General features: G+C 33.6%; 1 protein-coding gene across 1 annotated transcript; it reads left to right on the top strand.

Annotated features, from left to right (window-relative positions):
- Window positions 1-185: 185 nt before the first annotated feature.
- On the top strand, window positions 186-11,576 carry LOC131956010 (DDB1- and CUL4-associated factor 8). The gene is made up of 15 exons (XM_059320343.1): window positions 186-335; window positions 1,663-2,601; window positions 4,839-4,942; window positions 5,350-5,459; window positions 5,602-5,742; window positions 6,209-6,303; window positions 6,610-6,717; window positions 6,852-6,879; window positions 7,038-7,082; window positions 7,220-7,277; window positions 7,684-7,791; window positions 8,534-8,664; window positions 9,433-9,555; window positions 10,070-10,189; window positions 10,675-11,576. Exons 2-15 carry the CDS (start codon window positions 1,667-1,669, stop codon window positions 10,768-10,770), a joined length of 2,202 nt encoding a protein of 733 aa, XP_059176326.1. The 5' UTR covers window positions 186-335; window positions 1,663-1,666; the 3' UTR covers window positions 10,771-11,576.
- The last annotated feature ends 1,271 nt before the right edge of the window (window positions 11,577-12,847 follow it).

Raw genomic sequence — 12,847 nt, 5'->3', positions numbered from 1 at the left:
ATAGGCCACGCAGTTGGGGAAATTTTTATTTTAAATAAGCACAATTTAAAAGTAATTTAAACTTGAGAAATCAGAAATAAAATTAGAGTTTATGAAAGGCTAAAATTTTATTGTTTGTGTTTAACTTTAATAAAGCTCTGTTGTTGGTTTTATGCAAATAACCAATCACTGTAACAACATGAATTTACTCCTGAGTTGTTTAACCAAAGCTAGAAAAACAACACAAGATCCTAGTCTATATGTATAGTTTAGAACGATGAGAGCCTTGCTAAAACAAGAGCACGTATAAACTTATCAGCGGATAAAAAAAATTGTCTTTAAATCTACAATCGGCGGTACCATATTTTATCTTTCTTTTTAAAATTTATTGTTAACAATTATAGCATAGAATCTAAAAACAAAATGAAGCATGGTGCGATAAAATAGGCCTAAAAAATAAGACAATCTTGAATCCTGGCTGTGTGAGTATCATGAGTGTACTCAGTGTACTGTGCAGTTAAAACTAAAAGTCACCCTTCTTACCTCGAATGAAAAAAAAAATAGGCCTATACTAATTAGTAATTACGTCGATAACTAAAAGAAACAGTAGGCCCAATTGTAAGGATGCCCATTTTGTGAATAAGAACTAGAGATCATGTAGGCCTAATGGACACCAGCGAGAAAAGTCTCAAAGGTATTTGAGAGGTGTATAAATTCATTAAAAAATCATGCACAGCGTATTTACAATTAATATGGTTATAAAATCCTGCCTGTCTGGTTTTTTTCGGACTTTACTAAAGATTGGATGTATTTGATGTTTATAATATTTTCGGTAACTAAATAAAAATTTAAAAAAAAAGCAAAAACAATTTGGTTTTCACGTGTAATGGCGACATAAACATGGCATCCTGCTATTGGATAGGCTGCCATAGATTTTATTGTACACATTGTAAGCTAAAAATAGAAAACTAGGTCATGGGGTTTTAAATTTGCATTGTAATTTAAAAACTTGATCTGCAAAGTTTTGTAAACAAATAGTTATCGATTACTAAGTTACTGTACAGCCAATCAATATTTGTCTTACGAAAGTGAAACATCCGGTTATAACTTAGACTTGATGAAAATAAATAGAAATGTAGCCTTAAACTCAACAAATTATTTTCAAGTTCTCTGGATTTGCAACTTTTATAGCATTTATTCTAAGAATATAAAATTTCTAAATTAATTTTAGGCTTAAGTTTTTATTTTTTATTTTTTTTTACGGTCTAAATCTAAAAAGCACATTTTTATTCCATGACAACAACATTATGGAAGGAATCTCGTCAACTCGCTCGCCTCCATTACTATACAAACACATTTTGTGTAGTAGTCAGTAGTGAAGACAGTGAAGTGTAATAAAATAAATAGTTAAAATAGTAGGCCTAATAACTTAATAAGTAATAATAAATTAATAATAGTTAGTTAATGTCAGTATGTCAGCCATCAAATTCATTGTTTTGATAATTACACTGATTAGGATGGATGATTATTTTATTTTATTTAATATTTAACAATCTTAATGATTTGTCATGCATCACCCTACTTATATGATTGGTATTCATCAAAACAGTTTTTGCAATATTATTACATTTTGTGGTTCAGCAGTTGTGCATTTTTATCAATGTCATCTATGCTTTTTTTCAGAAACATGATGTCTTCTTGTGATGGAGATAACCAAAGCATGGAGGAAGATGGTGACTTGCTGGACAGTGCAGGTGGAGGTGATGCATGTGACCTTCCCGCTCTCAAGAAAGATGACAGCGGAGTGACACTGGACAGCATTCTGTCAAACAAGTCAGATGAGACAGAAATCATCAACTCCAGTCCTCACTTAACTCACCCTTCAGTTAGAGATGAGTCAGGGTGGCTGGATGATATTGCTGTACCCAAGTCAGATGATGATAAAGATTCCTTCAGCAAGAAGGAGGATATGCATGTTGATACCTGTGATGCAACTGACAGTAAATTATTTCCGGAAATTCCAGATGGAGCAGGTGTTGGTGGGGATGTACTTCTGAATCTGGATACTGAGATAGAAATGAACAACCCGGTTAATGTCTCAGCAGGTTCTTATTATGTTGGGACAGTCACATCCAGCTACTCCAGCAGTAGCTCACCCTGCACCAAAAGAGTCATAGCTGAAGATGAAGACTCACCCAAGCCCAAACGTCCAACACCTGATAGGTCAGAGGCTGCGTCAGAATCGGAAGAGGTGAGAAATGAAACAGAGATGAAATCCTCATCTCCTGATCATGCCTCTGATTCACAAGACAGTGATGATGACAGCAGCCCTCTGACAGCAGCGCGTAAACGTCTTATTAAACGTAGAAACCTTCGCAGGCTATTCCGTCCGCGCAGACATAGCTCAGACGATTCAGATGACTCGTTTGATGCTGATGATGATGATGACGCAGATGGGAATGATGCCAATAATCCTTATGGGGATGAAATGAATGATGAAATAAGAACTGCAGTGAGTTCTGTTTTAGAGAAACCGTCTCCCACACCTAACTGGTATGCTGTGAGTGAACTCAGGAAGAGGGAGTATGGTTATGTTTCATCATGTGGATCTGGCTGTTTCATGTAAGTTATCTGTTTATCCTCATTACTGACCATTGACATGTCCAAAAAATACATGTTTTGGGTTGTTAATAGTAATATAAAGTTTAGTGTGCTAGAGTAGGATTAGTGTTATTTGTAATTAATGTAAGTAGATAGTTTTTTATTTGTACCTTTGGCTAGTAAAATAAAAATTAGTATTTGGGGTAACATTTAGTACTAGGTTAGTCTGGTTAAGGGTAGGTATTCGGGTTTTTAAAAATCCTATGTGAAACTGTACAGATTGCCTAGTATTTAAGTACATTAAACAGCATTTTAATTCTTAGTAAGTAGCTTATTTACAGTTAAAATAAAGCATGTTTACGCCTAATTATTGGGATTTTGTCATTGAAACAGATTTAAATTAGCAAAAATATTAGCTTCTTGTTCATACAAAAAAAAAAGAAAAATTCAAAATATTTAGTTGCAAATTTATTTAAATCAGTTATTAAACATTTTTTATTGCAATTTTATTTAGTATTTTCATTGAAACCAAAGAAAATTTTGTAATTAAACAAGAATTAAAATCTTGTAAAGCTTCCCATTTAAACCTATATCCATAGGGCAGATGAAATTGAGTTCTGTTTCATGACCCTAGCATATGGATGGATGGTGTGGTCTATGCCACGTTGCCTTTACTTTCCCAGATTTGAATCAGGTACCCATCAGGTCTGAATGGACTTGGGGGCATCCTGAGATCTGAACTTGAGTCCTTCGGGTTAGCAGTCAAGTGCTTTACCACCCAACCACACTGTCACATAAAAGCTTTTAAATTCACTAAAAATAATAAAACAAACATTCTATTTATTTATATTAGTAAAAGCCTTGGACACTAATGAAATTAATAACACATTTTAGCAACCAATGTTTTTACTAAAGAGATAAAAAAATTTAAAATTTCAGTGCTTTTAACAAAATGCTCAAATAACATGGTCTCATCCATTTGTGTGATGGAGTAATGAGAAATAACAGGAAGATTGTAATTCAAAAAGTAAAATATAAATCGCCATTTTCATGTTAGATGGTCAGTGATTAATGTGGTAAATTTTGTTCTCAGGGCAAGGACAGTATTACATGAAACAATTAAATGGGTAGTATATTAGCCATGTCAGATGCAGTCAAAGCTAGGTATACACAAGGAAACCTTGGGTTAGCTGGGCTACTCAGTGTAATAATAAACATCGTTGAACTGGCCTGCAGGTTTACCAAGAAAAATCCTGGTGGGCCCCTTCCCCCGGGTAAAAAAATGTAGGCCCCCCTAGAAATGTGCTATATGAATCAGTGCTTTGACTTTTTTTTAAACAAACTTTTGTCTTGTGAATTTCTATCAAGCTGAAGAAGATCATCTGTCGTTGATGGGAAAAAATGCTCAAATTTTAATCTGGGGTTGGGGGCTCCTTTTAAAATTTTCCTAGGCTCTGGGGATACAGCTAGTCCACTACTGGTAAAAGATTTTTATGCTGAAACATTTGTGTTAGCCTAGCTACTTTTTATAGTAGCCTGCATTGGGATGATTACTTGGTCCCTAAGCACGGCTTGTTTTTGCCTTGGAAGGCCATTGGAGAAGTAGTGAAATCCTCAGGGCGAGTACCAGACCATTAGAGATAAAGAGATTATGGGTTGCCCATGCATTGAACAGCTCGTGATAGTTGCAGGTATAGTCCAGGGGTCTCCAAACTTTTCAGTCCGAGGGCCGCATTAACTATCAAATTTCAGTTCAGGGCCAGTTTCTTCCAGGCATGTATTTGATTATTCTGGGCAAAGTTCCTCAGCCATCACCAACAAACGATTTTTCCTTGGACAAAAAGATCTCAGCGGGCCGGATGAGAGGACTTTGTGGGCCCCATTCGGCCCGTGGGCCGTAGTTTGGAGACCCCTGGTATAGTCCAAAGGAATGCAGAGCATTCCTTTGAAATAAATTTCGGTTACAGAAGCTGCTGAAATCACATCAGAGTTGGTAATCCTATTGCTGAAGGGGCTCTACTTCCTTAGTTTGCTATCTACAAAAATTTTGATGCATTTTAATACAAAACATTTTATTTTTTACGCTAGGTCCTTGTAGTTTTTATTCATCTTAGTACTACGTTGTTGTTCTTTTAGGTTGAACAACTTCATTTTGCATACCTATTTTTATTTAAATCTTTGTTTAAATTACAATGTTGTATTTTCAACTCACCCATGTTACCTCATCCATCATGACTTTTGTTGCTATAATTTGATAGGGGAAAGTTACAAGGCAGTCTGCAGATGGTGAAGCGACTAGTTAGAGTGGAAAGCATGAAGGGACACGAAGGATGTGTTAATGCTCTCAGTTTCAACAGAATAGGTTTGAAATCTTTTATTATTTTCCTTGGTTTTTCTTTTTTATTAGACAAAAAAACCCGTAGCTATTGAATCGTAGTTTGAAATTTAATATTAAAAAAACTTTGCACTAAAATAAATCTGCATATTGTAAAAAAAAAACAACTCCAAGAAGCAAGTGCTTGTCTTAAGTGTAAATAACAGGAGAATTGGTGTTGTTTACCATGCTTGCTGGACTCATTCACCTTGGCTCACAGGCCAGGATGCAGATCTGTAAATAGTAGCCATACTTCTAGCTGGCTGGCTTGTTAGTAAATTAAGGCCCCATTTGTTTGCATGTAGAAGTATAGGTTCTACATAAGTTTGTAATGCTGGTAGTGTGTATATAGGTTTAAATAAGTAATGTAGGTTAATAGTGAGTTGTTTCCATAGGTACACTGCTGGCGAGCGGTTCAGATGATTTAAACATTGTCTTGTGGAACTGGCAAAGGGCAAGACCATCTCTTATTTACGACAGCGGCCACCGTAGTAATGTCTTTCAGGTAAATATAACGACACAAAATTATAAATTTAATTTATTATGACATGAGTTTATTATTTAAATAATTCATTTACACATAGTTACACTATTCAGTTCACTGTTACATTACCTGTATTGCTTATAATGTTTTTGTTTGTCTTTAGGCCAAATTTGTACCATACAGTGGAGACTGTCATGTCATCAGTTGTGCAAGGGACGGGCAAGTGAGGCTAGCAGAGCTCTCTTTAACTGGCGTTTGCAAAGCTACACGCAAACTAGCTCAGCATAGAGGTGCTGCACATAAGGTAATTGGTTATTTCACTCTGGATTAAAGATTGAACAATTGATTGGACTTATTTTTAAAAACATTTTTTATCGATAATTTTATTTTGTTCAAACTCCTCCATATTTCTATTTGTGGACACATTTTAGTTTTAAATCAGTGTGTACACAAACAAGTGTTCCAATATCAAGAAGCCAAAGTTCATTAAAAAAAAAGTTGTACCTGTTTTTAAAAAGATTTTATAACTAGTGTATCAAATATTTTAAAATTAGGAATGATAATGCTGAACACAGAATACAAAGCTTCATAATTATTAAACTTGCATTATGTTTTATTTTAATTTTTTAAGAAATCTGTACCTTTACAATGAGTGAAAAAGTTGTAAACATTCACTTAATGATGTTGGGAAAGAGTTGTATGCCATTTATGTTGAAATCAGATCAATGTTAAAACAACAATTGAGTTGACATTTCTCTGGCTATTTTCAGCTTGCGCTGGAGCTTGACTCCGCCAATGTTTTCCTCAGCTGTGGAGAGGACGCCTTAACCTATCTTTTTGATCTCAGACAGGAGAAACCCCACAAGTAAGTCACCATTGTATATCCTTGTGTTCTAAAATTATGATGCTCTGCGGAATCATCTTACACATTCTGCATACAATTTATAGGGTTGAGCACATAATGGCTAATCTTTCTCGAGCCAGTAGGATGTGCCTAAGTATACTCAGGGCTTTTGTTGAACCACTGACCACAAAATTACTTTATATGCAGAGGTCTTAAAAACGAATGATCTCCATTAATTTACTCTCTAGGCCATATTGTCTAAAAGGATACTTAAGCTTCATGTTGCATAAGATTTCATTGACTTCACCCACCTATGTATGTCCACAGGCTAGTAACAACCAAAGAAAATGAGAAGAAAGTTCCGTTGTATTCAATCCACTCAAACCCGTGTGACTCAAGACAGTTTTGTGTTGGCGGGCGAGATCATTATATCAGGTCAGTGCCTGCTATTTCCTGTTACATTTTCTACTGTAGATATTTGAAAATATTGAAATTTTATGATTTTTAAATTTTTTACCATTGTAAAAGCATTTCTGGATTATTGAACCAATGCTAAATTATTTTTTCAGGGTATATGATAAGCGGAAAATTAATGAGGTACGTTTTTCCACATTGTTAGATGCTGTTTTTTTTTTAACGTACTTCTTTTGTTAACTTTTTTTTTCCAAAAGTAAATGATTTGTCCTGTTTTGTTTTGTGTTATTGTTACTATTTAAAATACAACTGCTAAATACTAAAACTTATTAAATTTCCAGGATATTGATGGTGGTGTTTTGAAAAAGTTCTGTCCTGATCACTTAGTGAGTTTGATGTTTTATTGTGTTGATTTTAATAGATATTTTTGATATTGTTAAATAAAGTAATAATAATAATAATAAAAACATAAATATCACCAAAAGGATGATATTAATATACCTTTTTCCATCCAACTTACTAGATAAACAGTGATGTTAAAGCTAATGTGACCTGTGCTTGTTACAACTATAATGGAACAGGTGGGTAACCTTTTTATCTTAATATTTTAAATAGCCAACACATACAGACTTACATAACATTAATTGTTAAAACATTGTTTTAAGTACTTACAAATATTTTGCTGTGGATTTCACCTAACATCTACTCCTACACATTTATTTGCTATGAGCTAGTCTAATAGTAATAGCTCTTACACAAATGGATACAGAGATTTATGGTCCATTAAGAACTAGTAAATATAGATGTAGGTTTTATTGCCAAAAAAAAAAAAGTAAATATGTGGTTCTAAGGCTAAAGACAGCTTAATAAATACAAACTTAAGGTTTATATTATTAACTGAAGTAATTACTGTTTATTATATTTGAATAAACTCAGCAGTTACAGTACTTTTATTAACTGTTATGTTGTTACTATGCATATTTGCAGAGATTTTGGGCTCGTATAATGATGAGGATATTTATCTGTTTGATAACACTATGTCTGATGGAGCTAATTATGTACACAAATACAATGGACATAGAAACAATGCAACAGGTATGTACACTCTCATACAAAACATGCAAATATCCAAATCATATCTTCTCACGTAAGCTTGTATGATGCTTATTGTTTTAAAATATAACGAGCTGGCCCGCGGCATAACATACGCTGCTATTTAGTTTTTGTTTTTTCTACTTTTCAGTAATTCATAATTTGTGAATTCGACAGTACCAACGCTGCCACTGAAAATATTTCTTTAAAACACTATAAGTAGCTCGTTAAGGACCATAACCCCCCCCCCTTCCTTCCCCCCTCCCCCCCTACGTTTAAAAACTAAATTATCTGCCCCTAATAGTCGCCACATAACCCGGCTCTGCTTGTAAACATTTAGAGTGAACACAGCTCACTAAGACAATGTAGGGGTTGGGAGGTAGGAAGCGCGTTTACAGCTTGTTTTCTAGCGTCTCCCAGAAGAGAATTGTATATATAGATAGTTTTTTTTGACTGGCTTTTATTTCATCTTAAGTCAGTCAGATTTTCAGATGCAAAATTATTAACAGCAATATTTAGTTAGCAGATAAATTTTTCTCAATGTTCTATAATTAGGTGAGAGTTATCTTACCTTAGGCCAGTCTTATATTAATTATAACTGCTTATCTATAGAACTGTGGATTTTATTTTACCTTTTATTAATTTTCTCTTGCATTTTTTATATTGTTATTAATTATTATTATTATTTATTATTGTATTTAAATTGTATATTTTAAATATGTGTACTTTCATTTATTTTTTGCAGTGAAAGGTGTAAATTTTTATGGTCCAAAGTCTGAGTTTATTGTCAGTGGAAGTGATTGTGGTTATGTTTTTTTCTGGGACAAGCAAACTGAGGCTATCATCAACTTCCAAGAAGGAGATGAAGCTGGGGTGGTAAGTTGCCGCCATTTTACTGGTTTTTAAAACTTGAAGAGTTCTTTTCTATACTGTGACATTAGTGTTATTAGTGAATGAAGAGTTCTATGAAATAATGCTGTAGTCACATGTTAGAGTAGTTTACTGTTGTTAGCAACTCAAGTGTTCTATGAGCTGAAGCTGGTATTTAGTTGCTGGTACTATGAAGAGTTCTTTTTGACTGAAGAGTTTTTTTTTACTGAAGAGTTTTTTTTTTACTAAAGAGTTTTTTTTATGCTATGACATACATGTTGTTAGTAGCTGAAGAGTTGTAGATGTAGTTGAAAGTTGTCACTTGTTTTGATAGTACTTTCCTATTGTTAAGAAATGATCTCTTTTAAATCCTTTGACTGTAAGGTTTTTAGGAATTAAACAGTTCAACAAGATGAACCTGGCACTTTATTTTACCCCAAATATTTTCTAGCTATACATCCTTTGTTACACATTCTCACCTCTATATTTGTTACATCTGGTACATTTGTCATGGACCTCGTGGCCTAGAGGTAGAGCACAAGACTTAACCTGAAAATCTCGGGTTTGAATGCAGGTTTAAGTTAGTAGAATGTCCCTGAGTCCATCCAGCTCTGATGGGTATCTAACTCACGTTGGGGAAAGTAAAAGCGGCTGGGATAGTGCTGACCACATTATGCCGAGTTACTAAAACAGGTGAACTCTACTTCACTTGGTCCTATTGGACCGTCGGGTTCAAAAAGGGAACTTTACTTTTTTACAATTGTCCTATCCTAGATCAATGTTCTTGAACCACACCCTACCCTCCCTGTACTGGCAACTAGTGGCTTGGATCACGATGTCAAGCTGTGGATGCCATCACAGGCTGAACCAGAAGTGGATCAATATCGACTTAAAAAGGTTAGTCTGCACCCACTTCTTGAGTCTATCATAATGGTAAAGGTTACTTTAATTTTTGTTTTGTTTTTTCAACACAAGAAGTTTAAGGATTTATTCAGAACTTTAATTGGCCTACTGGAAGTCTAGATTCAAATCACAATGTGTCCATTTCTTAAAAAAGAATCCTAACATGAGCTATTTAGACAATTATCATCATTGTGCCAGTAAATGTATTCTTCTTTAAAAAGCTACAGACAAAAGCTGATTGTTATGGAATATCAATGCTTTTGTTACTAAAAATAATTTTTGGTGTAGTCAGCACTGAATTACCAAAGAGGTACCAAACCCCGCTAGTTTCAACTCCGCATTCACTGAACCCTTCACAAGTTTTATTATCCTTACTGACAAAATCTGACATAAATCATAAGAGACTGACTCACCCTTAGGGTTCAATTGAACCCTTGTTAAGAACCACTGATGTAGGTTTACACAGCTTTGTTAACTGGTATAATGAATACAAACATAATGTTTACAGTTAATCGAGAAAAACTTTGTTGAGAGGAGCCAGGAGAGGAAAACCTCAGAGCCTGAGATGATTGGTGGTCAGATGTTGTGGTTCATCATGCATCATTTCAGGAACTCTGCACGCAGAAGGGTAGGTTGACCACTATGATAGATGGTCAGATGTTGTCGTTCATCATGCATTGTTCATGGAACTGTGCTCTGCATTGAGGTCAGCATTATTTCCAGCCAGTTTTAGTCTGCTGAAGTCAGGTACCCATAACAGCTGGGTGACTCAGGGACATCCAGCTTGAGTCTGGTAGTTAGTGCCCTTTTGGACAGATTGGTCTTGTAGTGAAGTGCCCTTAAAAACATAATGGTCTTGTTATAATATGCGCTTATAGACCTGATGATCTGGTTAGTAAAAATGCCCTTTTAGACTGATTAATCTGGTTGTGAAATGCCATTTCAGAAACAATGGTATAGTAGTGAAGAGTCCATTTTCAAGGGAAATAACTCAAATGTACACTATCTCTATAATTCTAACCCCAATCCCAGCATTTCTAACGTACTTCTATGCTTAGTTTTGAACATTTAAGCTGGTTGAAAAATGGAATTTCCATTAATTTTTTTCTCTAGATGAGAGAGGAAGGCCAGGTACTCTCCAGTTCAGACGACAACAGCAGTCACTCAGACGATTCAGACACAAATGAGGTGCAGTGTGCCCAGTCCTAGTTCACCCAGGTTACACCCTTGTAAGAGGGAGGAACTGGCACATCAAAAAACAAAAATTTTAACTGCTGAAAACCGTATGATACTGGGCTAATAAAATGTTGAACTTTTTGCCAGTTTAGTTTCAATGGGATTGAGATAATTCAATATTTCTGTGGAATGTTGGAAGAGATGAACTCCTTGGCCCTATTTGTTGGTTCAGTAGTTGCATAGGTCAGATCACTAGTCACCTGGCCTGCTTTGCATGCAATGTACAGTTGATGAACTTTTAAAAATGCTTATTTATTTTTCTTTGTATGTGTGGGATGTTTGTGGTTCTTAATTTTAGGTGGAAGGCATTAGTTGTTGATTTGAAAGCTGAACTGAAATGAAAAAAAAAAATGTATATAAAAATTTAAACCCTCTCTCTAATAATGATTATCTGTGACCATTTAAATTTAAAACAAATTAAAATCCCTGTTTATAAATAATTCTGCTTAAAATACGTAGGTGTTCACATTGAGGTGTATTTTCCATCTGGTATTTTAAACTGTTGAGTTTACACAGCACATAAACTGCATATGGAGACCCACTAAGTGACACTTCCTTAACCACACCTAATGAATGCATGCATTGTTTGAGCAGGATCCATTCATTTTTTTAATTATTAAATATAATACCAAATATTGTTTCAGTCCATTAATAGTCTTAACTTTAAAAATTTAATATGAAACTGTAATGCATTTGTTTTGTAACCCAAGGTAATTAGTAATTTATAAATAAATGATAAAAATGATTAATTTATAAATAAATGAAAAAAATTATGATAAGTATATGATAAAGATAATAATAATAATTTATAAATGAATGATAAAAATTATGATAAGTATATGATAAAGATAATAATAAATAAATACTAAAAATTTAAAATAACAACTTAAACTTTACTTTTTGAGCACATAGCAGTATTTAATGTATGGCCTAATTAAATTAGATCTACACGTTTAACATGTTTTATGAAGGCTCTCAATTCAAACTCTCATTATATATTGTAATAAAATACCATTGTATGTTATTAATGCATATTGTTTAATTGACACTTGCTGTCAAATTGTATAACACTTTCACCACCTTTGAATATCTGGTACTTGTAAGTTCAGTTGTAAATCAAAACAACCACGCTGAGATACTTACTCCGCTTTACTCCTTGTGGAGAACAGGTCCACATTGAGATACCCCATGGATTATTAACCGTAACAATTTTTGTTCTTCTTTTTCTCTTTTGTTACATAATATGAGCTTTTAACATTTTATTATCTCTTCAGATTCTGCTTAAACACAATAAAGATTTTTTAAAATCCATTTCACTCAAATCACTGTATGTTAGACATTCGCAACTAGTCACACTTTAACCTAACCTCAGCTGTATTTAATATATATTAATATACAAGTTAAGTTACATTTTTAAGAATGTAGTTGATTAACAAATTTAGCAAAAAATATATAGAAATTTGACATTAAAAATATTTTATGCATATAATTCAAGTATAGGCATTACATTTGAACATTTTTTACTGACAATAATGTTCACAAATTATCTTCTACCCTTTAATAGAATGCCATTATGTTAGATATGAACAGAGAGAAAATTTATTATTTATTGTACATATTTCATGTCTTGGACTGCAAAAAATTGCAATGCTAATCCATTGCTGGCAATTCATTACCTTCTATAGGTAGGGAATAGCAGTACCTAACACTGAAGATTGTATTGTAAAATTTTTATAAAAGAATATGTATACATATATGTATACATATCTATGTATACATATATTTATGTGTATATATATATACGTATATCTATATATATGTATATATATGTATATATATATATGTGTGTATATATATATATATATATATATATATATATATATATGAGAATAGATTACTCAAGATGAGTAAAGGAATGTTTCTATAATATAATGAATATGCAGCTATCTGATCGAGCTGAAGGTATTTTAACATTGTAAGACTAAAGCAAGGTGTACATAGATTGTGTTTTGAGCCTGTAGTTGTGTGATAAAGAATGGAACAGAGTCTG

The sequence above is a fragment of the Physella acuta genome, unplaced genomic scaffold (genome assembly GCF_028476545.2).
Source record: "Physella acuta isolate Inbredline_101_S28 unplaced genomic scaffold, ASM2847654v3 ptg001122l, whole genome shotgun sequence".
Lineage (NCBI taxonomy): Eukaryota > Metazoa > Mollusca > Gastropoda > Physidae > Physella > Physella acuta.
This window is presented reverse-complemented; position numbering and strand designations above follow the sequence as displayed.

What these genes read in the sequence shown, in the direction of transcription:
- LOC131956010 (XM_059320343.1), top strand. Translation starts at nt 1,667, where the DNA reads ATGATGTCTTCTTGTGATGGAGATAACCAAAGCATGGAGGAAGATGGT. An exon ending in GGGCGAGATCATTATATCAG is followed by an intron (nt 6,718 to 6,851) that starts GTCAGTGCCTGC and finishes TTATTTTTTCAG; the next exon opens with GGTATATGATAAGCGGAAAA. An exon ending in AAGGAGATGAAGCTGGGGTG is followed by an intron (nt 8,665 to 9,432) that starts GTAAGTTGCCGC and finishes GTCCTATCCTAG; the next exon opens with ATCAATGTTCTTGAACCACA.